This window comes from Falco rusticolus, chromosome 3 (genome assembly GCF_015220075.1).
Source record: "Falco rusticolus isolate bFalRus1 chromosome 3, bFalRus1.pri, whole genome shotgun sequence".
Classification (NCBI taxonomy): Eukaryota; Metazoa; Chordata; class Aves; order Falconiformes; family Falconidae; genus Falco; species Falco rusticolus.
Window position 1 is genome coordinate 31151735 of NC_051189.1, and position 27577 is coordinate 31179311.

The following is a 27577-nucleotide window of genomic DNA, read 5'->3' on the forward strand; positions in this document are numbered from 1 at the left end:
ACGCCGAAGTTAGAAAAATCAAGAGGTGGTACCCACAGTGGGTGTGACACCCCCTGTCCCACAGGGGACAAGACACCCTGGGAAGAAATCAAAGGTTGCGTCCAGTGAGCTGCCATGTTCAAAGCAGCTAAATAACCTTAATGTGAGATTTCTTGGCAGAAAAGGTACAAAAAAAGCTTTGGGTCTCATCATTCAAAATCAGGACAGGCTGTATTTCTAAGAAAGCTGTTTCATTTTAGCCACTCATTAAGCTTGGTACAGAAATGACTGGAGAAAATTCTGTGGTTTGGTACAAATGCCAGACGGAAACTCTGATTAAATCAACTTTGTTGTAGGCTCATTCTCCACTCTGTATGCATGTCATCTAGAAAGATGGGAAAGTTCAGCTGGGTATGGCTTTCACTTCCTAAGTTGCAGAGGTAAACAAATGCAAATATTTTTATGTGTGTATCTTTCCTTACAGGGGAGTGTTACACTTGGTTATCAACTGCCATTTTGCAGGAAGCAAAGCATGCCCTTGCAATACTAAGCAGTGAGCTGTTCCAAGAGTCAGTAGCTTACTCCTTGCACCGAAGTAAATGAATTATCTGTTGCAAGCTATCATCACCTCAAGGTGGTGAAAAATTACCGGGCAAGGTTAATAACTTTGTTTTAGGACCTTAAATGTAAGTTCCCGCTGAAGCAGGCTTTTGATGGTGATGATGTAAAGGTGGCCACTTGCTTTTCATCCTGCCCATGCGGAGCAATAGCTCTGACACAGGTAGGACTAAAAACCGAGCGGGGGGTGCGAAGGGGGGATGCTGAACTGCTCCACGGCTGAACCTTCAGCCTCCCGCAACGCGTCTCCCCTGAGAAGCCCAGCCAGGCACCCGAGAGGGCAGGCCGGCGGGAGCGAGGCATACCGGCGGGCGGGCAGGCGCCGCGGGGCCGAGCCGGAGGCGAGAGCGGAGGCCGCCGCTGCCAGAGAGCCTCCCCCGGTCCACCTGCGGGCGCAGCTGCCGGGCTGTGGGTTGCGGGGCCCGGGCAGGTGCCGCAGGGCCGGGGCAGCAACCTCCCCGGTACAGGGCGCTGCCCGGCAGGGCGGGCGGGAGCGGGAGGCGGGGACGCTCGGGCGGGAGGCGGCGGCAGCCCCGCCAGCACAGGAAGTCGCCCCGCCAAGAGAGGAGGGAGGAGGCTGGAGGCGGAGCTCTGCCGCTCGGCCCGAGGTACCGCGCCGCTTCCCGGGGTGGGCGAGGGGCCGCGGGCGCCAGGGCCGGCCGGCACCGCCGGGCCTGTGGTTGTCACGGCAACCGCCCCCCCTCGGGGCGGCAGGGGCGCGCTGCCCCGCCGCTCCTCCGGCGCCGCCATTGGCCTGCGGGCAGGGAGCGTCCGCACTGGCGGCGCGCTCGGCCGGCCCGCTGTCCGCCGCGGGCCTCCGCTGCCATTGGCCGGGAGAAAGCGCTCGCCTCCGCGATTGGCCGGAGCGCGCTGCCAATCGGGGCGGTGCCGCGGGCGCCCGGGTGCCGCCCTAGGAACGTGGGCTGAGGGGCTGGCAAGGGTCAGCGGCCGCGGCCAGCGCGGCCATTTTGGGTGTGGGCGGGAAAGGCCGCCGCAGGCTTCTGCCCCCCGGCGGCGTGCGCGGTGCCCGGGAGGCGCGGGTGGGCGGCTGCCCCGGGGGCCGGGGTTGGCCGTGCAACCTGACGGTGTAACGAGGGCTCCTCGGCTGCCCGGTCTGTCAGCCCTGTGCCAGGCAGGGTCCCTCACCAGGCTGCGACTGGCCATTTTGGAGGGAAATAAACCCCTTGCCGTGGGGTCTCCTCAGCGAGGGCTCTGTTCGAGGCCTGGTCCGGCGGCTGTCAGGCTGGCAGAAGCCTGCAGTGCTTCAGTGTGAGGACACCCCACGGCTTTCCTTCGTGAGCCCAACTCCTGACGTGCTGCCCGCCAGCTCAGTGTGTTTGAGTATGTGTGTGTGAAACCCTGTCTGTGTGGGGTTTCCGGGTGTCTGGGAGCTGGACAAACAGCTGCTCTCGTGTGTGTGTGCATGCGTGCGCGTAGGCTGACCCCCCACACAGCAAGACCAGGACACAGGGCTGCTGCACGTGCGGTGTGTAACAGGGCTGTATCGGGCTGGCTGGCTGTGCGTGTGCAGTAAATCTGATACAACCTGGGCTTGTTGAGCTGGCTGTGTTTACCTTGCAGGTGTGGTGTGTTCTGGGTACATTGGACTCCTTTGTGTTTTCTGTAGAGTGTGCTGGTCATGCTTATGCTCTGAAAAGCCTGGACAGAAATATGGGAGCTGCAACATTTCAAAATGTGAAGTGTTGGCAGGGATTTCTGCCAGCATATTCGTGTGGCTCTCAAACTGCGCTGCCTTACATCAGCCTACATACTTAGGAGGATGGAGTGTAGTACCAGCAAGCTCCCTTCAAAAAGCTTATGCTATAACTGGGCTGTATGTACAGCACACACATTCACACGCAGTAATAGGGCTCAAGCTCTTTGCTGTTGGGGGCCAGGCTCATTCCTAAAGAGCTAATCAGAATGGAAGGGTACCTGTTACTGAACACATGTTGACTTTCTTCCAGCCTTTGCTGCTGATAGGTGACTTCCGTAGTGGAAAGCTGAAGAAAATTATGTGTAAGGGATACACGTAAACCTAACAACAAGTATGGGGAAAATTGAACCATTTCTTAAGTAGTGCTATTTGGCCTGTCTTCCTTGGCTGAATCACTTCACCTCTTGGTACAAAATGGGCTAGGGACAAACTTTGTTGTTCAGAAAATAGTTTGTCTGTTTACTAAGGAAAAAAATTGGGAGATGCTTTTGTTGGCATGATTATCTTTGATCATGAATTAGTAAGATTACCCTTCTAGGACTTTTTTTCTGTCTTGATGTAAGCCTACTTCAGTCAATACCGTAAGTGTAAGCATAGAGAAAACAAAGAAGAAGTGTTGACTTTGAAATAAATTAATCACATCAATACAAGCAGTTGACATATTTTTTTAGGAAAGAGCAATTGCTAACTTTTTTTCTGTTATTGTTGGTTCAACATGTAAATTCTTCTTGTAATTTATTTTGTAAGTTATAGTGATATAATTTATGTATTGTCTTCTAGCTGAACCTGTTTGAGCATGGGTAGATGAGCCCAGGTAGATAACTTCAAGAGGTCCCTTCCAGCATCAACATCCTGTAATTTTGTGAATTTGATTTATTAATTTGACCAAGTAGGGTTTACAGCAATATTCTACAATTGCCCTCTTAGCCTGTCTAAAATAGTATTTTGTATCTGCAGAAGCGATATAGAAAATACTCGGTTGTTTCAGCACAGATGTGGAAGTTCTTCATACATGTTGGGTTTGAAAGATTACTTCAAATCAAATGACTAAACCAGAGGTTCCTGTTAGCATTGGTGAAACTCGTTTTATAATTAATCTTGTGTTGATCTACACACAAGCACACATACGTGTTTCTGTTAAGTTCCATAAAACCAGGACTAACTCTTCCATTTCAGATGCAAGCAGCTGAGTTCCTGAATTCAATTACTGCATCATACTGAATGAGCAGGATTTTTCAATACATCATTCCTTAGAAACAGACTTTAGCAAAAGGTGATATGCAGCAAGATACTTACTTTTCTTTGTAAGATCAACAATAAAGGCAGTGCTTTTATTTCTCTTTTTTTTTTTTAAATAAATTTATGAACTTGAACTATACAGTGTAAGTTTATATGCATTGGAAGATTCTACATGCAGTTCTGCCAGTTCCCTATCTTAATAGCTCTTGCTGTTACACTCTGCAGTCTCTTCAGAAAAGGAAGCCAGTTTGTGTGCCAGTTTTATAGCATAGGTATGGGAAAATCTTCTAACTCACTGTTGGTCACAAATACAGAATGAATGCTAGTCATATCTAGGATTTACTTTGGTCAAGTATTTCAGCCAAATCCTGCAACCCAATCTTAACGGATGACTCAGGCTCAGTGTACTTTATGGCAGTAGTTCCAGGAAGCATCCAATTTTAGTAGACTACATAGAGAAGAAGATGAGGGTGGGATTTTTGCAGTGCAATGAAGACATTTTCCTTGGATTTTTCTGTTAAATTTGTTTCTTGAGACCATGAATTAGATTTGTTTCTTATATAGTTTTAAGTCTTTCAAAAGAAACCAGATATGATCAAGATTAGTTTTAGTTAATTGCAGTTGTAATTGTAGAGTTTCTGTGAGATTGTTGGTTTTGTTTTCCTTTGGTATATTTCCATATTAATCTGAATTTTTAATTAGGCAAGACAAGCTGTGAATTATCTGCTAGGGTAGGATACTTTGGAAGGTCTTTATACATTGCTAAAGCAGGCTGACATTACAAAATGGGGTTACATGTTAAAAAACCTAAACCTGTTTAATATCCCCTTGGCAGAGCCAAGTCACTCTTAATTCTTCATAAGTAAATTGTTACATTTACATGTTATGAGATACATAAAGAGAACGAAACATAGGTGACTGTAAGGCCTAGACAAAGAAGCTAATGATTTTCATTTATAGTAGAAGTCTCCCTCAATCCTCCAACTGTCTTATGATACTACTGTTGTAATACAGTTGCTCCCTGGAAACAGGACTGCAAAAGTATATGTTTTCTGACACAAACTCTGCGTCAAATTTTTCTGCTCTTGCAGATTTTTTTGATTTGCTTGCAGGTTTACTTTTTATTGAGGAAAAAATGTGAAGAGATTTACAGAATGCATACTAGCTGATCATTTTTTAAAATAAAAAATGAAGTGCTTTTCAGTGAATGGCTATCCTCATTTCAAATGAAGTCTGCAATGATTAAATATTAAAATGATCGATGGTTTAAATTAATATAAAAACTTTTCAGGAGATTATTACAAAGATTAACATTTTTAATGTTTTAATACTTCCATAGTTTATCAATCACAGGCACAGTGAAACTGTTTTTAGTTAGCAAGCTGATGATCTCATATATCATTGCAGTATTATGCACAACATAAACATCATGGTATCGTTGGTAGAGGAGATGAAACACAATTTGTGTTAAGGCTTTTTAATAATCAGTTTTAGTCTCAAAGTATTTTTTCACACACAGAAGAAGCAGGTAAGATATTAATATATTTTTTCCTCTTTGGAAAGAAGGTAAGAAGGAAAGATAGTTCCAGAAAAACTGTGGTGGTTGCCATTTAGGAAGCAACTCTGTTTCATATAATGGCAAACATAGATGGTCAATGGTAATGCTACAGAAGGGAGGAAAAAAAGCACTTGCATGTGTTTTTCCAAGTAGGACTTGCATAATGCAGCTTTAATATCCCAAAATTATCTGCAACAGTCTGTGATTCCTGATAGATTTTTACTCATTATAATTATGTTTTGAAGGTGAAGAGAAAATGTCAGTACAGTGCTTTTGTATCACTAGATACCCCTGTAATTCAGTGGGCTGAGTAAACAGTTCCTCCAGGCACTCTTAACATGGACCGTGCTAATCCCTTTGTTTCCCATTTCTTCTGCTTTTTTTTTTTTTAGCAGCAAGGCTAAAAATCAGCATTAGTGATTCTTAAGTTTGATTTTGCCCCTCTAACCACGTATTGCAATGATATAATAGAGCTTTATACAATACACTGTATTGTGTCCTAGGATTTTTTGCAGTTACATATGATAATTCATACATCAGCAAAATACTCTTTATTCATGTGTTGCCATTGTTCTTGGCGTTGTCCTTCATCCAGTATGTTTTACCGTCAAAAACAAGACAGAATTGGAAAGACATGGTGTGATGAATTAGCCAGTGTAAACCCAATAGCAGCTGTAAAGAAGGATGGGAGATAGTCAGGAGAGGAAGGGTGAAGTAGAACTCCAGGAATAGATGGTGAACTGGTGAAGTGAATAAATGGGCAAAGACTGTTCTGACAGCAGAAGCTTACAGTGGAGAAGTCACTTATACCAGAAAGGGCAGGTATGAGAGAGGGAAAGAGCAAAGGTTAGCACTGGGTTAATGTTGAGAATAGTATTGGGAAGTTAAAATCCAGAGGGCAGACGGAAGGACACCATTTTGTACAGAAGTCTGTTGTTGGCTACTAATGCTGTTATTTCTGTTATTAAGACAGACAACAAAATAAAAGATGGGGTTACATTGCCTCTAGTCAGAAAGCCAAATTTATCCTCATGTATTTCCATGGAAATAAAATAATGGAACAAAATAACCTTTTATGTTATGAACTGTTTTTTATAGTGAGGAAACAGATTGGGTTGGAAATGTGGTAGATTTCAAAGTTTCAGTTGTTTTCTTTCCGGTTGTGCTGTGTGGTGTAAATGCAGAAAAGGTTAAGTTTACCCATGATAATTCCCTCTCACATTTACATTATCAATCAGCCTTTGTAGCTTTTTGTGCTTTTATCTATTGTGTTTTCATTGTAATCTTTACATATGAAGTTCTCAATTCTACAAACTCTTATGCTCAAATTTATTCACGAATGGCTCTGACAGATGTGCTCTGGAAGCCTTAGATGCTGTGTTTTAAGATGCCGCCAGCTGGTTGCCTTCTCCCCACCCCTCAGGCTGCAGTCTGTGTGCAAGAGCCAGCAATATCTGCACCTCAGTTCACTTCCCTCACCTTAACGCACGTTTATTTTTGGGTGGCTTGCGCTGATGCATCGGCTGGGAACGGGGTCCTGGGGGCAGAACATACCCCCTGTTGTTGCCCTTTCTTACAGGCTTCTCACCCTGGCAGAGAGGTGATTAAACATCTGGGGTCAGCAACACCTTAAAGCCTCTCGGATACCCAAAGCTTGTTTATGAGACTCCCCTGTAGTTACAAGTCACAAGCTGAACAGGTTTTAAACTTTAAAATAAAAAGTACTATGTTTTTTCAACTTGTTACTGTACCCAGTCAGTGTGGAGAACATTTCACTACTTGACTTTGCTGTATCACCATCTCTACATAAACTGTCACTTCATGGTTTTGCCTACTCTTAAAAGTGATCATGACTAAAGGCTCACATTAAAAAACATAATCTTTCTTTCATTTAGTATGTATGCCATAGAAATTTTCCAGTATGCGGTTTTAGTATTGTAAGCATTGTGTGTGGAGCTGATTACACTGCCTGCAACTAAGATTACATCACTTACTTTATTGCTAGACCGGGTTTGTATGACTTACGTTCTTGCCAAAATGAAACAGTTAACCTGAAGCAGTGCATTACTTCTTTTGGTTTTGTGTCATGGTTGTCAAACTGAAAGTACACTATTTGTATAGCTAACATTTACATTTGATTAGGTCCTTGATTTACTGTTGCTCAACTAAAATTAATTTAAAAATTAGTACTGTACAGTACAATAAAACAGATAAAGAGCTGGTGAGCTGCCAGCGCTCAGAAGTAATGGCTGGAAGCCACTGTCAATGGAAGAGAGCTTGTGGGGACTTTGCCCAGTATTTATGTCAGGTGTGATGCTTTTCGCTGTTTTAGTCAACTGTGTGGAAATAGAAAAGCGATAGTGACAAACGATGGATGGTTCAGTGATTGCTGGATGATGAAGAAAGGATGGAATTTAAAGCGTGGCTGAGATCATAGTAACACGAGTCCGTTAAAAACTAGTTTGCATGTGTTGAGGAAGAATGAATGCTCTGTGTGTGCAGAATGGAAGATTTTTATTTTGTAAAGCTGTGAGTGCGGGAAGACACAGGGTTTGTGAGGAAGCTCCGGTAGCCAAAGGGAATTCAAGTGCACTGTAGTGTCAAGAAGGACTGGTGCTGCCTGGTAGAGGTGTGGAGGGGAGAGGTAGGAGGGTGATTTAAATCCCTTGAATAAGACCAGTGCTGGAATGTTGAATCTAGTTCTACATACATAATGTTGAGTGTCCTAGGTAGGGGTATGTTGAATCTGTGTGAATTTGTCGTTTCTTCCTATCGCAGAGGGCATGGAAAGCATTGTTTCTTTTTTGTTGTATATAAGCATCATGGAAAACTTCCTATAATATGTTTTCTTAAACTTTAGACTTTGGTGTGATTAAACTTAAATTTGGTTTTAATGGAACCACAAAGAATTGCAGCAGCTAATGATTTGGGGGTTGCTTTCGTTCTGCAGTCATAAAATAGTCAGAGCAAGGATGGATGTTGCTTTCTTTGGAATTTCTTATGCTAATTAATTTATGAATATATCGTTCTGTAATTTGCAGTGAAAAGGTTAACAAAGCATTCTTAGATTGCTGTTTACCTTTTTATTCTGAAAGACAGGGTAATTTGAAAGCCTGGATTATTTTGGTGTCTTTCTGGGTATACAAAGCAGCAGACCAACAAGCTAAGTAGGAAGAAGGTATTCTGGTGAAATGATTATTGTAGAGACAAAACCTATTTTAAAAAGCTTCAGACTGTTTTCATTTTAAGTACACCAGTGGGGTTAAATAATATTAGTAACTTCTGTTAGAGTAACAGATCATAATAATTTAAAACAAAAGGTCCCAGCGCACTTGCTAATATCCTTTACGGCTTCAGTAAAATACATCTGAAATGATTTACAAAGCAAAGCTTCTGGATGAATTCTTCTAGTTCTACATGGGAGGAGGGCCTGTTTTTCTTCATGCATGTTTATATAGACCCATGGAAATTGTGATCTAAATGTGGGTACCATACTAAAACATAGCCATATATGCAGAGCAAAGAATTCAAAGCCACTTGCATTTTGTCATTTATTGCACACAAGTAATGTATATTGTATAGGCTTGGTTCAATTCTGTATCCTGACCATAGAAGGACTCTATAGAATATGTACTGTACCTTGAGGAGACCTTCAAAGGGAGGGAATGGTGTGTATAGGAAAAAGCTCAGGGCGATGGCTCTCTGACCAAACTTGTCTCGTGTCTGGTTTTGAGCCTTTGTAGATGCTTAGTGCTGGAAATACTGAAAACCTGGAAAGATGTTTCCCCTGTGCTATGTTGGTATACATCTTCATTAACTCATCTCATAAAAAAATAAATATATCAGTATGAAAACAACTGGGATGGCTGTAAAGCTGAGTGCATGGGAGAGTGTATTTCAAAAGCTAAAAGCAGAAGCAACTTAGCTAAAGTCCTTATCAGAGTTGACCCAGCTCTCTTTAAACTTAGTAAGTTTGGTTACAGGGTTGTACAGTTTTGGTACAGTAGTGGCTGCACTGAGCAATTGTAGCAGGAAGAGAACCTGCACCTTCTTGTGATGTTGGTGTTGGATCTGTTCTTACAAAAAACAGGCTGACCTCATTTTACTGTATGCTCTAGCAGGGTTTTTTTTGTTGTTGTTTTCAGTCTACAAGACTAGATTTCGGGTGGTATGTCCCCCTCCTGCTGATAAAACTTTACGGCAGAGCCGAGGCACACATTCTCCTTTGACTCTAGCCATGGGCATGTGTAAACCCCTAGTGCTTAAGAGAGATGCATTCAGGAAATTAGAGTGAATGGGGTGGATTGGCATCTGCCATTTTATCTCAGGTTAGGGTTTCTGAAGAAATGCTTGCAAGCTTATACGTACTTAGTAAATGATCTCTTTTAGGAGTCTCATAACTTCCATTCCATTCCTAATTAGTTTGAATCTCTCATCAGAGGTATCTCTTAGGCCAGAGAAGGCCAGCCTTTCACATGTCAGAACCCAGGGTCTTAAAAATCTGCTATCTCCAAAAGCACCAACCCATGAAAAAGTGTTCTATTTTGTATTTCACTAATATTTATTAGTAAATACTAACCTCATTACTAATCTAATCAGTAAATAGAATTTCACATGTACTGTGTGACTTGAAACATCCGAAGGAGTACTTTTTTTCAGTGCGTTAACCTCCATTGGAATTTCCTCTTAGTGATGCAGGCACACTGTTCAGGAGCAGTGTGAATAGGTGGGGACACAATCTCTTTCCATCCTGTGATCTTATAGGGAAAGCTGTGAGAAGAGCCCAAGCACACATTTGCAGAAATGGGTGCATCCAGGACCTTCAGACATTCACATGACTGTTATTTCAACTGATAACTTTTCTGCTGGTTGACAGCTTTTCTTGCTGCCTGTTCTTCCCAGCTGCCCTCCACATTTGTCTCATCTGCCTTAAAATGAGGCAAGGAAACAGCTTGCCACATTTTCTGATAGCCATCGAAGTTTTTTTTTTCTTTTTTTTTTTCTTTTCATTTGGTGCATATGAAGGTTTTAGCCTGATTTTGATCCATTCCTTTAATTCAATTTTTGTTTAAGATTCAGATTTTTGATAGATACCAATGGTCTTGCATTCCCTTTTTGCCCAAATAGAACATAAAGCTCCTCAAGAGATGGTATCATGTACACAATTACTTTATTCTTTATCTTAAAAATCATTGCCTTTAATGGAATCTCTAGTTAGGTTTCAGGAGCCAAGGCCCGAGTAATTTAGATACAATCTGCAGAGAGTGTGCTTGGCCTATTGTTTTGAACTACTTTGGAAACTAGTGAGCCGATGCTGTTTAAGCCGTATTAAACTCTTCACCCAATTATGGCCTAATCCTTCAAAACCAATTGAGTAGGACTTGGTTTTGAAAATGCTGCTGCTAACATCTATGGGCCTGTTCACTAAGCCCTACTATTAAGCTAATTATTAAGTGCTGTAGGGCTGAACTTTACATTTGGTATGTTAACGCCAAGTTATCTACCAGTTTATCTACTGGTTTTTGCCTCAGACAATTTAAAAAAAATACAAAAAATTGATGTATTTCATTAAGGCTAAAGAAATGCATGTCAGCTTTATCTTCTTATCTTTATGGGAAGTATTAACAGGTCACTCTGTCTTTAAGCAGTTATTAAGAAATAGAGAAAACGTAAATGGCAAAACCACCAAATTAAAACTCTTTACATATATTTCTTTTGCCTGGTGACTAGTATAGATTTATTTTTTTTTTAAGCTGAGTTGCTTTCCTGAATGCCTAATACAGCATGTGAGACAACAAAAGTGGCATAAACCTATTTTTTTTTCATTCATACATCAGTCTATTTAATACTTATCGAGCTGCAGTAGTTTCAGAGAAAGGAAGAAAAAACCCACATTCATTCTGAACACTGGATGGAAAGATTACCTTTTAAGTCCTTTTGAACAGCAGGTTTAGTAATGGAACTAATAATTCAGTTTTGCTGAAGTGTTACGATTAGGTGTACATGTGCTGAAGTGTTATTTGCTGCTGTCATTTGTAGCCTGCTTTCAACTTTTGCATGCTTGCGCAAGGTAGAGAAATAAGGCAATCATTAGACTATCAATGTGGTGACCAGTTTTAGCAATTACTATGACCTGAAGTCATGTGGTAGGACATCGTATTATACTACAGTGAAATATCTAACAGAGGGGAACATTTGTCTGACTCCCAGCTTTGTGCCTGCGTGGCTTATTTGTGACTGTTTTCTCTTCTTCAGGTTTTAAGTTTTGTTGGTTGTCCAGCAGGAAGAGATTGTTTGCTGAGAGCTGCTTATCTTCTTGAATAATAGACATTTAAATGAAAATGGAGTCAAAATAGATTGGCTATCAATATTAGAATTAATGTGGGAAAAATCAAGCTGAAACCTAGCCTAACATACTTCAAAAAGGATTTTTTTTAAGTCGGGGTGAGACGAGAGAAAAAATTCTAGCAGTTTCAGATTTTCTTGTTTGATATATTACTTCAAAGAAACTGTTTCAATTTTTAAATCACTGACAAAAATTATATTTGTTATGGTCCAAGGTAATGCAAGCAAAAAAAAAAAAAAAAACCAACCCAAAAAAAGGCACAATAGAAACAAACAAAAAAAAAATGAATATGGAATTACTTACTGTTCCTAATTATTTTTTGTTGTTGTTTGAATAACTTCAAAAGTTACAAAATTTATTCTCACTGGGGGTTGTTATCCCATTTTACAATATTGATAATGTGAAACAGACCTTGTGTCCTCTGGATGGTGTTGGAACTGTAGTTTAAGATGGATATGCTAAAGGAAAGTATAATTACTCCCTAAATATTTCTTCTCACTTAGGGAAGAAATAAGAATTTAATATCTATCAAAAATGAGCCTAAGCTTAAAATCTACAGATGAGGAATTAGCAAGTGTATATAATTAAAGCACCCAGGCTTATAGCAAGCTATGTCTTGCAGCAGTCCCAGGAAAGGAGTAACATCTGGAAAAAACCCGAATTTTGGTCACTTCCCAAAACTAAAGAGAGGGGAGAGTAAAGGGGTTATTTTCTGATTGAAAGAAGGGAAAGAAGTCACTCTTCCTCAGCTGTAACACCTACCAAGGCAAAACAAAGTTTCTGAGGTTTTAGAGTAAGACCTGGGTGAAACCATGTGGCACTCTATTACAAGAATTGTAGCTTCATCTAGAGGTGAAGCGCTTAGGCAGACTAAGCTGATTTTGAAATTTAAGGTCTATGACCTCTAGCTTTATACCTGTTATTTAAATTATTCCCTACTTCATTAAAGGAAATAAGTGCTGAATGGGCATGTGGTGGGCATCAAAGACGGAATAAAACTGCCTGGATTTAACTGAACCGCAAAATGTTCACTGCTGATGCTCCAGTTACTGAAACAGAGCAAATAAGTGTTTCTTGTGGTTGCTCTTGACTCGATGAACTGTTAATTCATGAGGCAGAGAGTGTGTTTCTGTTTCTGTCTTGTGCAGTTGTCACCCTGGTGGAGGTGTCCTCCGTACAGGCCCTCAGAGGGCAGGGGCGGCTGGACAGCATCTGCCGTCACTCCTGTAGAAGCTGCACCCATCCTTCATGATGCACCTCCGGGCATCGGGTAGTCTGGATGCCCATTCTCTTCCCACCCTCTTTAGCTCTGATTTCTACCAAAGTGTTCCCCCCACCTAAAAAAAACCCCAAAGTTTAAACAGACTCTGTTATTTTGAAGAATGTTATCCTGAAATACTGCATATGGTGTCATTTATCGTGTAATTTTCCCTTTAGTGGCTATTACTCTTTCCTCTGGGAAATCCTACATTTTTAAGTGTCTGGCAAGGCAGAATCGAACCACATTTATGCTTTTCTCCTTCATTAACTTCTTTAAGGATATTTTCTTGACACACCAATGCTGTCATATATTCATAAAAATGAAAAAAAAAGTTCATCTTTGAACGTTTGGTATTTTAAATTTGTTCAGATGAAGATCTGTCTTCATATTAAAATGAATGTATGTTTCACAGATGGTATAGCTCTACTCAGCTCTGAAGTGAGTAGGGCATTTGGTTCTGAAGACAAATAACAAACCTTAATAATGAAAAGTAAATGTGAGGTGCCTATAATTGCTACATTTAGGAATATTCTGCAAAATGTCGTACTGTTTTTATAAGAAGTGTAACACCAATTGGTAAACAGCTATCTTCTGTGTAAGTAATGTTTTTATAAGTGAGTCTTCATGTAATACATTTTTATTCTTTTTGCCATAGAAGCTGTAACAAACTGTACTCTACTGGGAATAGATGGAACCTTTGATGTTTTTAATAGTCTCTTTTTGTTTAAAAACCCAAATTTACATAATACAAAGTTAAAAAAAGAAATCTTAGGTTTTGCAATCCTTGAAATTTTCACTTTTTTCCTGGCTGTCATGAATACACTTCATGATAATCTTTTCAGCTCTTCAGATATTTAAAAACATTTTACATCTAGTAAAAGTAAGTAGTCTTTTTGCTAGAGGAGTAAATGCAAATATTTTGGCATAAGTAATCCCATCAAAATTTAGGTACTTAGGGGAGGTTTAGGAGCATAGCGAGTAAGAGCAGAGGCGGCCTCCTGTATAACTTGGGTGTCTCACCTTCCTGAAATTAGGTGGAACTGATTGGGTGGGTGATGAAATTTATTTTTCATAATATATTGCCTCAGGATTTTGAAACATCCAAGAGAATATGCTGAGTATTCATATGGACTATTACCTGTGTACTACCTTTAAATAAATTTTGAGCTAATTTCATGGGTTTTGTAGGCACTATATAACTAACAAACAACAGTGCAGCTCCTTTCCCTAGAGTGTAAAGAGCACTTACTAGAAGTAACAATGTGCGTTTTATTCCTGGTACTTACATGAAGCTATGAAACAGCCTGATATTTGTCATTATAAAAGTTGTAATTCCTAGATGGTCTTGATGATGGGATATGGTGTAGTGTTTGTTGTCCTTACGTGGAAAGTTAAGGTTATTTTAGAAATACTTGTTCCAACTGGAGTTAGAAATCTGGTGTTTTGATTAATTTTCCCAAATTTAATTCAATTTGAATCACCCCTGATGTTTTCAAGGTTAAATCAAGTAAAGAAATTATAAAATCCTTTATTAAAAGAAAATGAAATAAATCCCCAAAGTAGACTAGATTCTGCAGGAAGTACCATGGGCAGGTACTTTTTCCTTTAAAGTAATAGTCTCATCCTTTGAAAGGGATTTTCCAGAATGGTAAAGACTACTGTAAGACATCAATAGAACATGAATGTATTTTTTTTCAAATTTTTTGTTTGTTTGTATGTTTTTTTTTAAAATAATAGTTGTAAAAGTTTTAAAATTCTTTCTCTTGGCTAAAGTATAGGTAAAGAATTCAGCTGCATTTTTCTTGCAATTTTGGCTGCAGGTTACTTCCACTGCATTTCTTAGTTACTGTACTTCAGCAGTACACTTCAGCCAATTAAACTAAGGAACAGCAATGATTTCCAAAATACTTACATGCAGACAGCTTCCCACTCTAAATGCAGTGGTAACACATTTTTTGCAGTAATGGGTAGTTCGCAGGGGATCTGATGTGTTCCTTGGGTTTTACCCGAGGAGGATAAAAGGCTGGTTTTGCTGCCTTGTATCTTGTAAGGGTTTTAGTTTCCATTATTTATTTAACTATGAGCTATGGAATTGACTGGTAAAAGAACAGCTCTGTCACTGCCATCAGTAAGCTTTTAATCATATTAAAAAATAATTTGGGTTATGAGTTCAAATTATCAACCTTCATTGCATCCAAAGAACAATTCCCCCTAACCCCTCAAAAAAAAAATTAGAGTTAGATATCCATTTGCAATTAAGGATAAGGTACTTCTGCATATATACAGACACTCACTGTGTATTCACCTGAGTTTTCCATTACAGCTGAAGACTTGGTCCAGTACTTCCCCATTCTGTAGTGGTTCTTTTCTATCCTGAAGTTTTACTTACTTTTCTCTCAACCAACTAGCTGTGTTTCAGGTACAAACCCAGAATTTTATTGATTATTTCTTTAACATGTCCTCTATTTAATATTTAGGCAGCTTATTGTTGAAGAATACAGACATACAATCGAATATCATTGCTAAGAAAGTTTGTACGTGTGCGCATATGCGTATCTTTTGAGTGTTCACTGGTTTACACTTCAAGCCTTTTCACTATTATTAACCATTTGTATTGCACCATCAATGCACAAAGTGCAGTCTTTGTGCTATGTAGTCCCTGTACTTATTTTTTATTAGTATTTCCAAAGTCATTCATGGTGTGTTTCCATTTCATTAAAGTGATTGCTTTGAATTGTTTTTTATTGATACAAGCTGCATATGCATCAAGAATAGTGAATTGGGATCTAAGCACTCCTGTCGCCAGACCTTGAATGGACATTCAGAACTGATTTATATTTCATAAAATACTATTGACAGTTGGAAGTGATAATAGGCAATTTATTGTGCATTTTAATTATTGTCAGTCACGGCTTATGAATAAAAGAGGAGGAAAAGAAAAATCATGTGTTCTTCTAAGGGTGCAAGCCTTCAAAAGTGAATTACTAGACGGGAAGAGAAAGAAAGTGAAAAAACCAGTAAAGAGGACCACAGAAACAAAGACTTATTTTGAGCTTGCAGTATCTCTGAAATAGCAATAAACAAAAAAAATTATTCCATTGGGCCTCTCTTTGTTTTCTTAAAATCTTCTTTTGTAAAAGCTTGAAAGTTGAAGAGGGCTTGTGTTGCCTTCAAGTGATCTGAAATTACTCTTGAAGAATTTTTAGTAGCTTGTAAAAAGAGCAGCGACAAACTCCATGTTTTTTAAATGGTCATTTAAACAGTCATTAAAATTCGAGGGACCTGAATGCTGCTCAGGGTGCATTTGGCAAAGAAATATAGGAAAAGCCAGATTGTCTACTTGCTGATGTTGGAGGCCATGGAGTGGCCAGAGACAGCTGGGAAAGACTTGAGTGCAAGTTTTGTTTACAGTAAAGATGACCGATGATTCTAGGACAACCACTGCTATTTTAAATGGGGAAAAGGCACTTTTCAAATTGTTTCATGATTCATAAAGGTTCCAGGCTTTTCCTTTATGGAAATGTGATCAGAAAGTTATGTTGGAAACCCCTCCTCAATAAGGTTCATAAATAATAAATATTATCTCTTATTAATCCATATTTTAGTTTAACTCTGGCTCATGGCAAGTTGCTTCCTCAGGGAATGCAGTATTCTTTATAAGAGAAGGTGATGAGCCACAGTCCCCGAGGAATTAAATTGTGAAAACAATCTCGGTTTCGTACATGCTAATATAGATCTGTTATTCCCTTTCCACATCTATCACAACACATTCTAAATTGTGGCTGATCTTTTATGCAAATAGCTGTCTTATTAGACATTGCGGCTGTATGTGCTAATGTCTCCATGGGTTTCTTGGGCGTTTGCTATCTAACCATCAAAGCGGTGGAAATGAATGATGATTACTGCATCCCTTTGAAGAACAAAGAGGAGTCGAGGTTCTAGATGCGGGAGTCAGTGATACCGAGCCACACAGGCAAACGTGAGCATCTCTTGTGGCTCATACGGAGTCGGGAAGTAATTTTTGCCTGTGTTTTCTTCTTGTGTTTTATTGGCACTGCTAAAACTGCAAGCATCTTTCACAGCTGACGTTTTGTTACAAAAGATTAGTAGGCTGTTGAAATTGAAAAAAGCAAGTCAAACAGTTTCTAGCAGTGGCATAAAAAAGCCAAGAACTAGTATTGTGGTGTAAAAATGTATCTGTTATTTCCTCAACTAGCTGAAAGTTCAAATGAGACTTTAATTTTTCACTCTTACGAAGTTATGTGAAAAACTCATGAAGTTATGTGAAAAATACAATTCAGTCAGGAGAATAGCTGGGAAGCATAATGGGCGGGGGTGGGGGGGTAGAGGAACCCCAGTGGGTTACAGTTCACTGCTTATGTGTTTTACATAAAATGGGAATATTCTCTGAATTAAACAAAAATATGTATGAAAGCATTAGAATACTATAACTGAGTTTTCAATTTGGGTTGAAAAATATTGGTAGTCTTCTATACCTTGTTATTATTCCTGAATACCTTTAAGAAAGGTTGAGTTTTGAGCACCTAAATTCATTTTATACCATATCCCACACTTTAAATTAGGGAGCCTGGATTTCTCACTTTACATTAAATGCCAATAATTCTTACATGACAGATAAATACAAAAGAAAGAAAAATTGTGGTTTTAAAATGCACAAATAACTGGTGGGATCATTCCTGCAGCTGTACCTTAAGCCTTGTTTGAAGGTAACAAAGCAAATAATGGTGGATGTTTAGGGCTGGGATGCTGATGTTAGCCCATGCAGCAGTGCCTTGGCATGCTTTTTGACCCGTGGTTTGGCACTGCAGTGCCTTTAAGGACTGCGCTTCCCAGACAGAGTGCCTTGGCAGAGCCTGGGGAAGTTCATCGTGCCGTAGCACAGCTGGTTATGGCTAACAGAAAAGTAAAACTCCTGCAGATACTCCAAGGCCATATGTGCACAATCTGCGGGTGGTTTGTGGCTACCCACAATGGTTCAGCCAAAGTTTGCCCTTGACACGGTGCTCACCAAGGCTGGCTGGAAAAAGGCAAGTGTTGGCTGTTGTGCGTCTTCTGTGCTCAAACGGTAAATCTGACACTTCTGGAAAATGTCAGTCCTCTTGTGAGTGCGGGGGTTGGTGTCGTAGAGGTGGTCAAATGGTGGGGCTTATCATCATTGTGATGGGTGATGCCTTCAGCCCAGCCAAAATGGTCAAAAACCAGTGTTTCGAGCAACAAGAGTGGCTATAAAAGTCGGGTGGTTTTTTACTGTGGAAAAAGAGATGAAATTAGCACATTTGTAGAATCTTAGTGTATCTTTTGAGTGGCAGCTTAGTGAGGGGATGAATAAAAGACCGTAACATTTTGCACATTAAATGGATACACTGAGAGTTTGCTAGAACACTACTCGGATTATGCTTGTTCAGTTACACAGGTAGTGTGGGAGCACCAAAGAACCAAAAAGAGCATCTTTGGATGAGTGATAGTGCAGTTCCCTTTGCACTCCTAGTGTCACCTGTTTGTGTTGTGCATTGTGAGAAGCCCATTCAAGAGGCAGGATGGTTGTTACCTAAATGCATTGAAGGTGGTTTAAAGTCTCAATACGTTGGCTGAGAGGTGTAAAATGGGCACAGCCCCAGCTCTCATTTTTATTTTCCGCTTCCTTTTCATTCGCAGATCTCTAGAGCCCATGGCAGGAAGGTAGAAGAGTGTGGGGTTGCTGTGTTTTAGGTATCTGTTTCTCTCTTTTGCTCAAGGTGGCTGCAAGGCTGCATCTGCAGGTGGTTTTTCTGAGCAGTTACACCTGTAGGTGCACACATGCCTAATCCTACCTCAGACTCCTGCATGTAAACATGTTTGCCAACAATAGAACCTGCTCACAATACTACATTCACTCCCTGGTTTACTAAAGAAAAAAATTATATAGGAATGTAATTCAGTGGTACCAAATGCTGAATTACAGTGCAATCAGTTTAAATACTTTTTTTTAAAAAAAATTATTCAAACTAACATGCATTCTGTAGTGTTAATAACCCATGCAATGGGGAAGAAGGTATGTTTAGAATTTATCTAATAGTCTTCAGAATAGTGATGATTAACTCCAGTGTCTCATTGTACTCTGGGAAAGCTTTATGTCTTTGTGTATAATCATGTAAATGTTGCTTGTTACAGTTTTTTCTGATGTTATAAGTCAGTGATTTCCTTAGTAACTTATATAGGAATAATGCATTTATTTATTTTTTTTTTTCTGATACTGACAGTGATTTTTGGATTGAAAACGATGGGTAGAAAAGATGCCTCTACAGCAAGGACTCCTGTTGATCAGTACAGGAAACAAATAGGTAAGAGATATGAAGAAAAGTTTGTGTGCTTAAAAAAAACCCTTTTTTTTCAGTGAGACCAGTTTGTGTAACAAAATGTATAATTCCTCTTCAAAAACTTTGTTTCGCTGGTGAGTGGTGCAAAATAATGAGCACTCCAACAAAACTTTTTTTTTTGTGTACTGTTGACTAATTCATTCAGCAAAACCTTTTATGAAGACGGTGTTTCAAGTAACTTGATAAATTCTGTGTTCTGTGTTTGGAAATACTAGTGGGATACTGCAGTGCAGCGGCTCCATGATGTTTCTGAACTGTTGGAAATTTCCTGATTTTCTTGTTTGTCTCCAGTTTAAAATATGGGCATTTCTGACAAAATACTCTTCCTGCTTGTAACAATTTTTTATACTGAACATTACAGACCTTTACACTGTATAACTGCATTTTTTCTCACAGTAATGCAATACTTTTAACATGTGTAATAATTTATTTTCCTAGGTCTTTTTCTGTTCTTACCCACTGTATATGTAGGTAACTTGTATACAAAGTCCACACATGCACACAGATGAATGCATACATGTACACATGCACACAGATGCCTACGTAGCAGACTCAAATCCCTATTTCTTTGCTTAAATGCAAAGGTAAGTGACTTATTTTTGGAATACATATGTGAGCATTCTGTCTCTCTAGGTGTTAAAATATTGTATTTTTTCTATTATTTAAAAGTTCGTATATAAGATGAAGTACCTTAATCTATACTCAGTTACTTAAGTAGATTACTTTGTTTTACAGTTGCTAAGCACCCACATCTGTGTTTAAATATGCAGAAAAATAGCAAGTGTCTGGGAAAAAAGGTTGTTTATAACGTACATCCTCATGGTGAAAGAGCTAGGGCTGTGTGAACAATCTTATTTTTATCATGTCTTAATTCTTTTAGTGCTGCCTTATTATTTTGATGTAACTGCTTTAATCATCTTTTCTGCATTTAAAGTTGGAAGTAAGGGACTACTTTGTCTTTTATTTGTTTGGGATAGCTGTGGAATGCTCTGTGTTTCCTAATCTTAGCCACTTGTGTGGCTGGCTTCCTCAGTTCATTCTCTGAGAATGTGGCTGAAAACTTCTGAGTTCCTTTGTGGATGAGGAGCAGATATGCTGAAAAACGTTTACATAGATGTGCTCTGTGCTTTTGTGAGATTTGGGTTTTGTGCAGAAAACATTGCAAGGAAACTATTATTGAGCAGAAGATGACACCACAAATATTTCACCATGGGACATTTGGGACAACTTGTTCCCTGTAACTGGATGTTTGGATAGAGGATGATTGCATCAGCTTTCTGGCATTTTCTCCCCATGTTTTTCATTGCGGTCACTTCTTTTTCAGCCACCTCCTTTAGGGTTGCTTTTCTTCCTTTTGTGAACACCTTCAGGTGGCCATGGTGGGAGTTGTTTTATGAAGTCCTCTGCAGGGTGAAAGAGACTGGTGATTTCTAGTGGAATCCCTGGAGAGGAGGCTGGGCTGCTGGAGGACCACAGGGGTATGAAGCTGCATCTGAGACTCACAAAATTACCTCCTGCTCTTCCACAGCTTGGGCTATTACTTGCACATTTGTACCGTGGGGCACCAGGGTTGCACATCTCATACCTGTGAGGTGCCAGGACTGATCAGCTGTGCCTTGAGCAGGGGAGAGGGCACTGTGCTGTAGCGAGGGGGCGAGAGTATTTGTACCACAGCCCAGCACTCAGGGGGATCCTGTTATATTGCTGACTCTCCAGTTTCGGGCTAGCCTGTAGTCTGAACAGTTTGACACCTTCCCTGTTGTTCAATGCAGCACTGTGATCCACTGAGTACTGCAAAATACAGTGTCTGAGGGGACTCATAATAAGGTCATTTTCCTTAGATGCAACGCATTGCTCTTAACTTGGCAAAAGCAAGCATTAAAAATTATTGTAGGGAAGAATGTCACACTGGCAGGCAAATGAACTATATAACCCGGGAGGTGTTTCTATGATTGTAGTATTCCTTTGAGGACAGAGCGCGAGGACTAAAATAGACTATCCACTGCCTTTTGCTCTGGTGATGGTTGTTTAAGCTCCCACTTTGGTCATTCACTGATATAGCCATAGAGTTTGCCAATGGAAATTAATTCTCTGAACTTAATGAATCTGAGGGGGTTGAAAATTTATGGATATGGTTTTATACTTTAATGTTGTGGGCGTGTTTGAGTTTTATGTATAAGCATTTGGGGCTAGCTTTAGGTCTGGTAGCTGAGCTTAGTGGAGCAATCCCTCTGGTCTCATTATGCCTTTAGGTGTATTATAGGACAAATAGGTGTATTACTGAGAAATATTGTCCATTAAAGAACTTTCCTTGTCATAGTGAATATGGAAATCTTTTTTTTTTTTTGCCATTACTTGATTTTTTCCTACTTAAATAGTTTTGCTGTAAGTGATAGTAAGTCACTTTATTACTTTATTACAGAATCACAAGATGGCTGAGGTTGGCAGGGACATCTGGAGGTCCTCTGGTCCAACCCCCCTGTTCAAGCAGGGCCACCTAGAGCCAGTTGCCCAGGACAGTGTCCAGATGGCTTTTTAATGTCTTCAAGGAGGGGGAACTTCACAACCTCTGTGGACAACTTGTTCCTGTGTTTGACTACCCTCAAAGTAAAACGTTTTTTCTTACGTGTTCCGGTGTGTGCCCGTTGCCTCTGGTCCTGTCACGGGGCACCACTGAGAAAAGCCTGGATCCATCCTCTTTGCACCCTCCCTTCAGGTATTTATATGCATTGATGAGGTCTCCCTTGAGCCTACTCCTGGGTAAACAGTCCAGGTCTCTCAGCCTTTCCTCACAGGAGAGATGCTCCAGATCCTTAATTTTAACTCCTCTTGATCTAGTTCTTCATAATCTGATTTCACTCAGATACTTATGCAGAAAGAATTCCAGGTTTTTTTTCTTAAAATCCATTCATCAAATAATCCCTGGATTTGGCAGTTTAGGTGCTTTTGCAGGGATACTTTTGTGTGAGGCTGTTCAGTAGAAGACCCCCCAGAATACAGAACACTGTCATGCTGCAGGCTCATCTGTTTTGGAGGTGAATGTTTGATCGCCCTTTCCCAGACAGGTTATATCTAGAAACAGTGGGCAAAGGGAGGATACTTGGGGCCTGTCTTTAAATACGTTTGATAAATACATGTTTTTAAAGTTCTAAATTCATGCTTGGAGTGATTGCGGTCCTTCCTTTCCAGGTGTTCAGTATTTATGGATTCTTGAAAATATTATGATGGATGCTGGTTGAAAAGCTCTCTCTTGCTGACTAATAGTGTGGTGTTATTCTTTAGCTTATGATTTAATGTTTTCTAGCCTTGCTGGATAGAAGGTAACCAGATTGAAACATTTTTAATACCTTTTTTTTTAATGGAAAATGGCAGTCTTCAAGGAATAACATGTCACAAAGTCATGTCAGCTTCAGCACAATTTTCGGTTAGATGTTTGGTGGAGTAATTTGAAATAAAAGCAGACTTTTAATTTAATTTTGTTCCAAGCTTTCTGTTTTGTTCCGAGTTTCCATACGGCATGCCACATGTTTGCCCTGTGCCACAGTTCAAGTTCATGTTGATCACTTCGCTTCAGCTGTTTGCCTTTTTCTCTCCTCCATGAGTGCAGGATCACTCATGTCTTGTTTGCCACTGTGCCGTTAGCGGTTGCTTTTCGCTTCAGTAGCATTTTCAGAGGATTCCCCCAGCACAGAGATTGATATTGCTCTTCTTTGTCAGTTGGCTTTCAGCCATCTCTCCAGCCACCAGCCAAAATTTCTCTGTAGTGCCTCTTGTTCAGCAAGTGCTCCAGTATCCGACAGTGGCAACTGCCTTTTCCGTGGGGAGCAGAGGCAGCCTTTTAGTTACCAGACCAAACTGGCACTAGCTTCGTGAAGACTGTCCCCAAGTGGGACAGGCAGCAACAGCAGAGACCTTTTCAAACTGTCTTAGACTGTGCCTGGAGGAGGGAGGATGGCACCAAGGGAATCTCTCCCTGTTCAGTTCCCCATGAGCCGCCGAGGCTGTGGAGGAGGCCTGAGGAAAAGTAATTTTTATGCTCTTTATTCAGCTCTCTCTCACATACCCAAACATATACCTGTAGTGCAACAGCAAACAGGGCAGCTCTTCTGCATAGCATTTCCTTCTCACTGCTGCTGTTTGTGCTGCTGTGCTTAATTTGCTGGGATCAGAGGAAAGGTGTGAGGCAGTTTGCATCTTTCTGCATTTATGCAGCTTTGCTCAGCAAATGCTGTGAAAATAGCAACAGGTTTTGCACCATATTTGCTTTGTTTACTGTTATGTGTGCTTTAAGTTCCCAGAACAATTCCACATGTATATTTTCCATCCGTCTTCATCTGGTGTGTCGCTTGCTCGGCATGGAAGCCGCAGGATTTGTGGGTAGTGTTCATGACTCGTGTGATTGCGGGATCCTAAGCAGGCATACTGAGAGGATTATAGCATAACTAAAACCTGGTCTACAAATCAGGAATAGACATACTTTTGGCTCCCGTTACTATTGTGTTGCTGTAGCATAATTTTTCATGAGGAGAGGTTGTTTGCCAATCATTCAACCTCCAATTTGTAGACTTAAAGGTCTGCTTATTGTCTGCTCTGTATCTTGACTTGCTAGCTTGATCCTGTAGGGGCTGGAGCTTGTATAGGCATAGCCCAGGGTATCTGTGGAGTAAACGAGGCTCCTCACATCCCCTAGGAAGGAGTAAAAGTTATGAATGAAAATAAATTCTCTTTTTGTTTTGGAAAGCACAAGGTGCTAGTCTGAGCACAAATGGCTGGTGGTGGAGGTGGAGCTTGCTGGCACAGCACACGCAGAGTGATGGGGGGTGGTGAGGGGGACTGGGTGGGAGTCCTGAGCCCCTGGCTGTAGCAGCGCAGGAGAAGAGAGAGAACTGCCCACCTGAACTAACAGATAAAACTGTGGGTAAAACTCACCCCTTTTAAAACTCCTCGGTGTGAGGAACTGGTGACTTGTTCAGAAGAACAACACCTCATCCTAGTGCCAAGGGTTACGGTCCCACTGTAGCCCTGATGAGAAGGAGAAGAGCTTGTCTCCCAGCGTGAGCATGGTGGCCAGAGCTGGGCTCCGTTGCCTCCCAGCTTCCTGCTCAGAGTAGCTCAGCTGGGTGATTGCAAAGGAAAGCAGTCCCAGTCGCCCAAACCAGGCATCGTTTGTGGTAGTACGGTTGCACTGGCAATATGAAGGAATAGACCTTGGATGGACGGATGGGTGGGTGGGTGGATGGATAGATGGGTGGACGGATGGGGACTAGCGGCAGCAAGAACATCTCTGGTGTTCCCACCTTCAGCTACAAGCTCAGGTGTGAGCATGGACCTGTTGGCTCCCTGTCTCCAGAGGGAAGCCCTTCTTGTGGCAGATTGCCACTTCCACTTGCCCTGCTGCTAAAAGAAGCATCTTTACTTTCTACCAGCTCACCTTTTTCTCTCTTTTCTGTTATTGCTTGTCTTCTCTTTTTACAGTTAATATCCCTCCTCCACCTTCCTTATCTTAAGCCATTATATACTCAAAGCAAACTGGCCACTAACAGTCTTCCTTTTTGGCTTAATAAAAGGAATAGTGTTACATTTTGATACTTTCTTCTGAAATATATTACATACTTTGAAGTGAAATGTGATTGTTTTACTTTGGATCAGGAAATGTTTATCAGCATGAAAATTTTAGATTTCATTGCTGAAACAACAGCAACAGCAGCAACAGCAAAAAAAGTTTCGACTGAGTTTTTGCTGAAAATTTCAAATTTGTACCATTTGTCACAAAATGGGAATTCCTCTATCTTTTGTCTTTTAAGAAAAGGCATAGGACCAGAAGGCAGCATTTATATCATCAAGATTGTTCTCCACTGCCACAGCCAAAGATGTAGCAGGACTGATGTTAATGGAATGAAAATTCTCCAAACTATTTTTTTAATTAGTCATCTCCACCCCCACCTCTGTTTGATGTCAGTCACCTATTTATTGGAGGAAAGGCAGAGAGAGGAAAAGTACAGAAACAAATACTTGTTATTCCAAGTTGAGACAAAAAGGGAAGAGTCCTCTCCTACTATTTAGTTAGAGTGTAAAAACAACCCAAGGAATAGGCAGTTCCAGTGCGCGGCGTGCCCTTTTTTTTTTTTTTTTTTTTTGCATGTGGAATATTACATTTAATCTCTTGAATTCTTCTAGTAAAAATGTACTATTAAGCACATAATAAAGAGAAGTAGGAAAAAACCCTCCTTTTGCTATTACGTGTGACTGTTGACAAGTTTTACAATCTTTTCCTATGCTGAACTTCATAGAATTTCAGAGTGGTGTGCTACAGATACCACGTGTAGTCCCTTTTCTTTTGTTTGGGAGGAGGTTTTATGAAGAATTAATTTCTTTGCCACAAAAATTGAACTAGGTATTTGGTCAGTGGTTGCTGTTTTGATTTCAGTTTTGTGCCAGTGGCATCACTTCTTGGAAACTAAAGCAGGAGCAGCTGAGGAAAACACTGCTATGAAGTGAAGCCTAGTCTGGCTGTACTAATTTAATCCACATTTTGTGATGATTGGGATGTCTTCAAATATGTTCTGTGAAGGCTGATGATGGATTTTAAGCACATACAGTATGTGATCACTTATTTTTTAAAGTTCAAAGCAGTAAAGCTGTATTTTATTGCCTTGGCTTGAAGCATAAAAGGTGGTGGTAGATCTGGATATGTACTACTGTTTGCGTGGGTATTATTTAGGTTTTGTTTGCTGGACAGATGCAGCCCCAGCCTGAGCAGGAACAGGAGGGGCAACTGTAGAGCCAGGGGGCTGTGGGAGCATGTGCACACACCATGCAGAGATGCTGAGGAGTAAGGCGTTGTATCTAACCCTTGGCTGCCATCTCTTCTCCACAGCAAAATCCTAATTTCTTTGAACTTGTTTGATTATACTACTTTTACTATATATTTATGCTACGCTTGTTTAGTACTTTTATACAGATGGAGGTTCATAATCTGCTCTTATTTTAATCTCATCAACAATATCACCATTTCACTCAGCGGAGTTGCTACAAACTCTTCATAGGTGTAAAAGAGTGAAATTCAACATGCTGTTTCCAACTGCTGAACTGCATTTCAGCATGGTGTTATTTCAAGCACCTGCAGTTCCTGTAAGGTATGTGGTATCTACAGGGCTCTTGCAATGATATATGTTTGTGCTTGTACTTTCAGGTTCTGATCGATTCTTCAATGGATTCATTTCTGCAGTCAAAAAAAATCAACCTAAACCAACTTTTTTGCATCCTCTCCAAAATACATAAAAAATTCATTATAGACACATCAGCATGTATAAATTACATTCAGAGGCAGAGCAGTTTAACATTTTTAGAAATTCATCAAGCTTTGAAAATCTTAGCTCGTATGTGTGAAGGGTGGACTTCAGAGTACTCGTATCTCAATGTGAATCTGTAAATCTAACTTTAGACACCCATTTCTAAAAAAATCTCAGACCTAATTCTTCTGTGTATACAGTGTTCATATATATGCATTCTCTGCATGTGGTGCATGTGCTTATATTTGTAGTTAATATTATGTCAATATAAATGCAAGGAGAATTGGGCAGTGAACTACAATCTGATTTCCTTGTATTTCATCATAAGCCAGCAGTGCAGAAGGCTAAGAGTGAAATGCCCAGTGCACATGCATCGATCAAGATGTGCTTGATAGATGTTTAAGGTGGACATAATGCATAGTTGTAACTGTATTTCTCCAGTTGCAATGCTATGAGATGTAGTGCTTTTTTTTTTCCCTTTTGGTGCAGTTCAGTTTTGTCCAGCCATTGTCCCCCAGCGGAGGGTGGCAGTCTGTTAGACCTGCGCTGCTCCTCTGCTGTCTGGACTAGCAGAAACGAAGACAGCAGGGAGTCTGGCGAGCACTGCAGGGGTCGCTGGTCTAAGAAGAAAGACATAGAATCCCATTGGCTCAATTCAAGAGATTCAACTGAAGGAACTTTTGTATTTTCAGGACATGACCATGTGCATTATGTAGTTCAACAGGTATTGCACCTATTTATGGCCTTAAAAAAATGCGTTGGATGTCTGTGTTCAGGGTAAGCATGATCATGGAACAGTCATCTGGCTTTTGTAATGAATTTGTTCACATTGGTGATTGCTATCGTGCGGTCCATTAACTGCACATTGTCAGGGATTTCTGTAACTGGTTTGTATTAAAAATATTTTTTCAGTGGAAGTTTTTGCTTCTATTATGCCTTATTTTGGAAGAAAGTTAGGAACTGGCTGCATTGTGGTTTTCGAGGTCTCGAGCTATTTATGGGATTGTCTGCTAGGCTCAACATATTACTTGCAGGCTTTAAGTGTTGGATGGGAAATGAAGTAACGGCAGCAGGAGGATGATCTCAGTAAGATCAAACTGCTAGAATGAAAATATAAAAAGGCGGTTGCTTAATCTGAATTAGAGTTACAGAAATCGCAAACATCATGTGACTAGCTTTTGCTTTTGCTT

The 27577-nt window shown here is 40.4% G+C and overlaps 2 protein-coding genes across 3 annotated transcripts in view; one reads left to right on the forward strand and one right to left on the reverse strand.

Moving 5' to 3' along the window:
* Window positions 1-651: 651 nt before the first annotated feature.
* LOC119144139 (proline-rich protein 2-like) lies at window positions 652-1761 on the reverse strand. The gene has a single exon (XM_037379074.1). The coding sequence runs from the start codon at window positions 1759-1761 to the stop codon at window positions 652-654; it is 1110 nt and encodes a 369-aa protein (XP_037234971.1).
* TRIQK (triple QxxK/R motif containing) overlaps window positions 1114-27577 on the forward strand; it is a 61020-nt gene continuing 34556 nt past the window's right edge. Inside the window, exons 1-3 of one of the 2 annotated variants that reach the window (XM_037380686.1) lie at window positions 1114-1205; window positions 18395-18498; window positions 18979-19059. In XM_037380686.1, the coding sequence (XP_037236583.1) occupies window positions 18999-19059 (61 nt within the window). In that variant the 5' untranslated portion in view covers window positions 1114-1205; window positions 18395-18498; window positions 18979-18998. The remainder of the gene's footprint in view (window positions 1206-18394; window positions 18499-18978; window positions 19060-27577) is intronic. The other variant, XM_037380687.1, reaches the window with a different exon arrangement.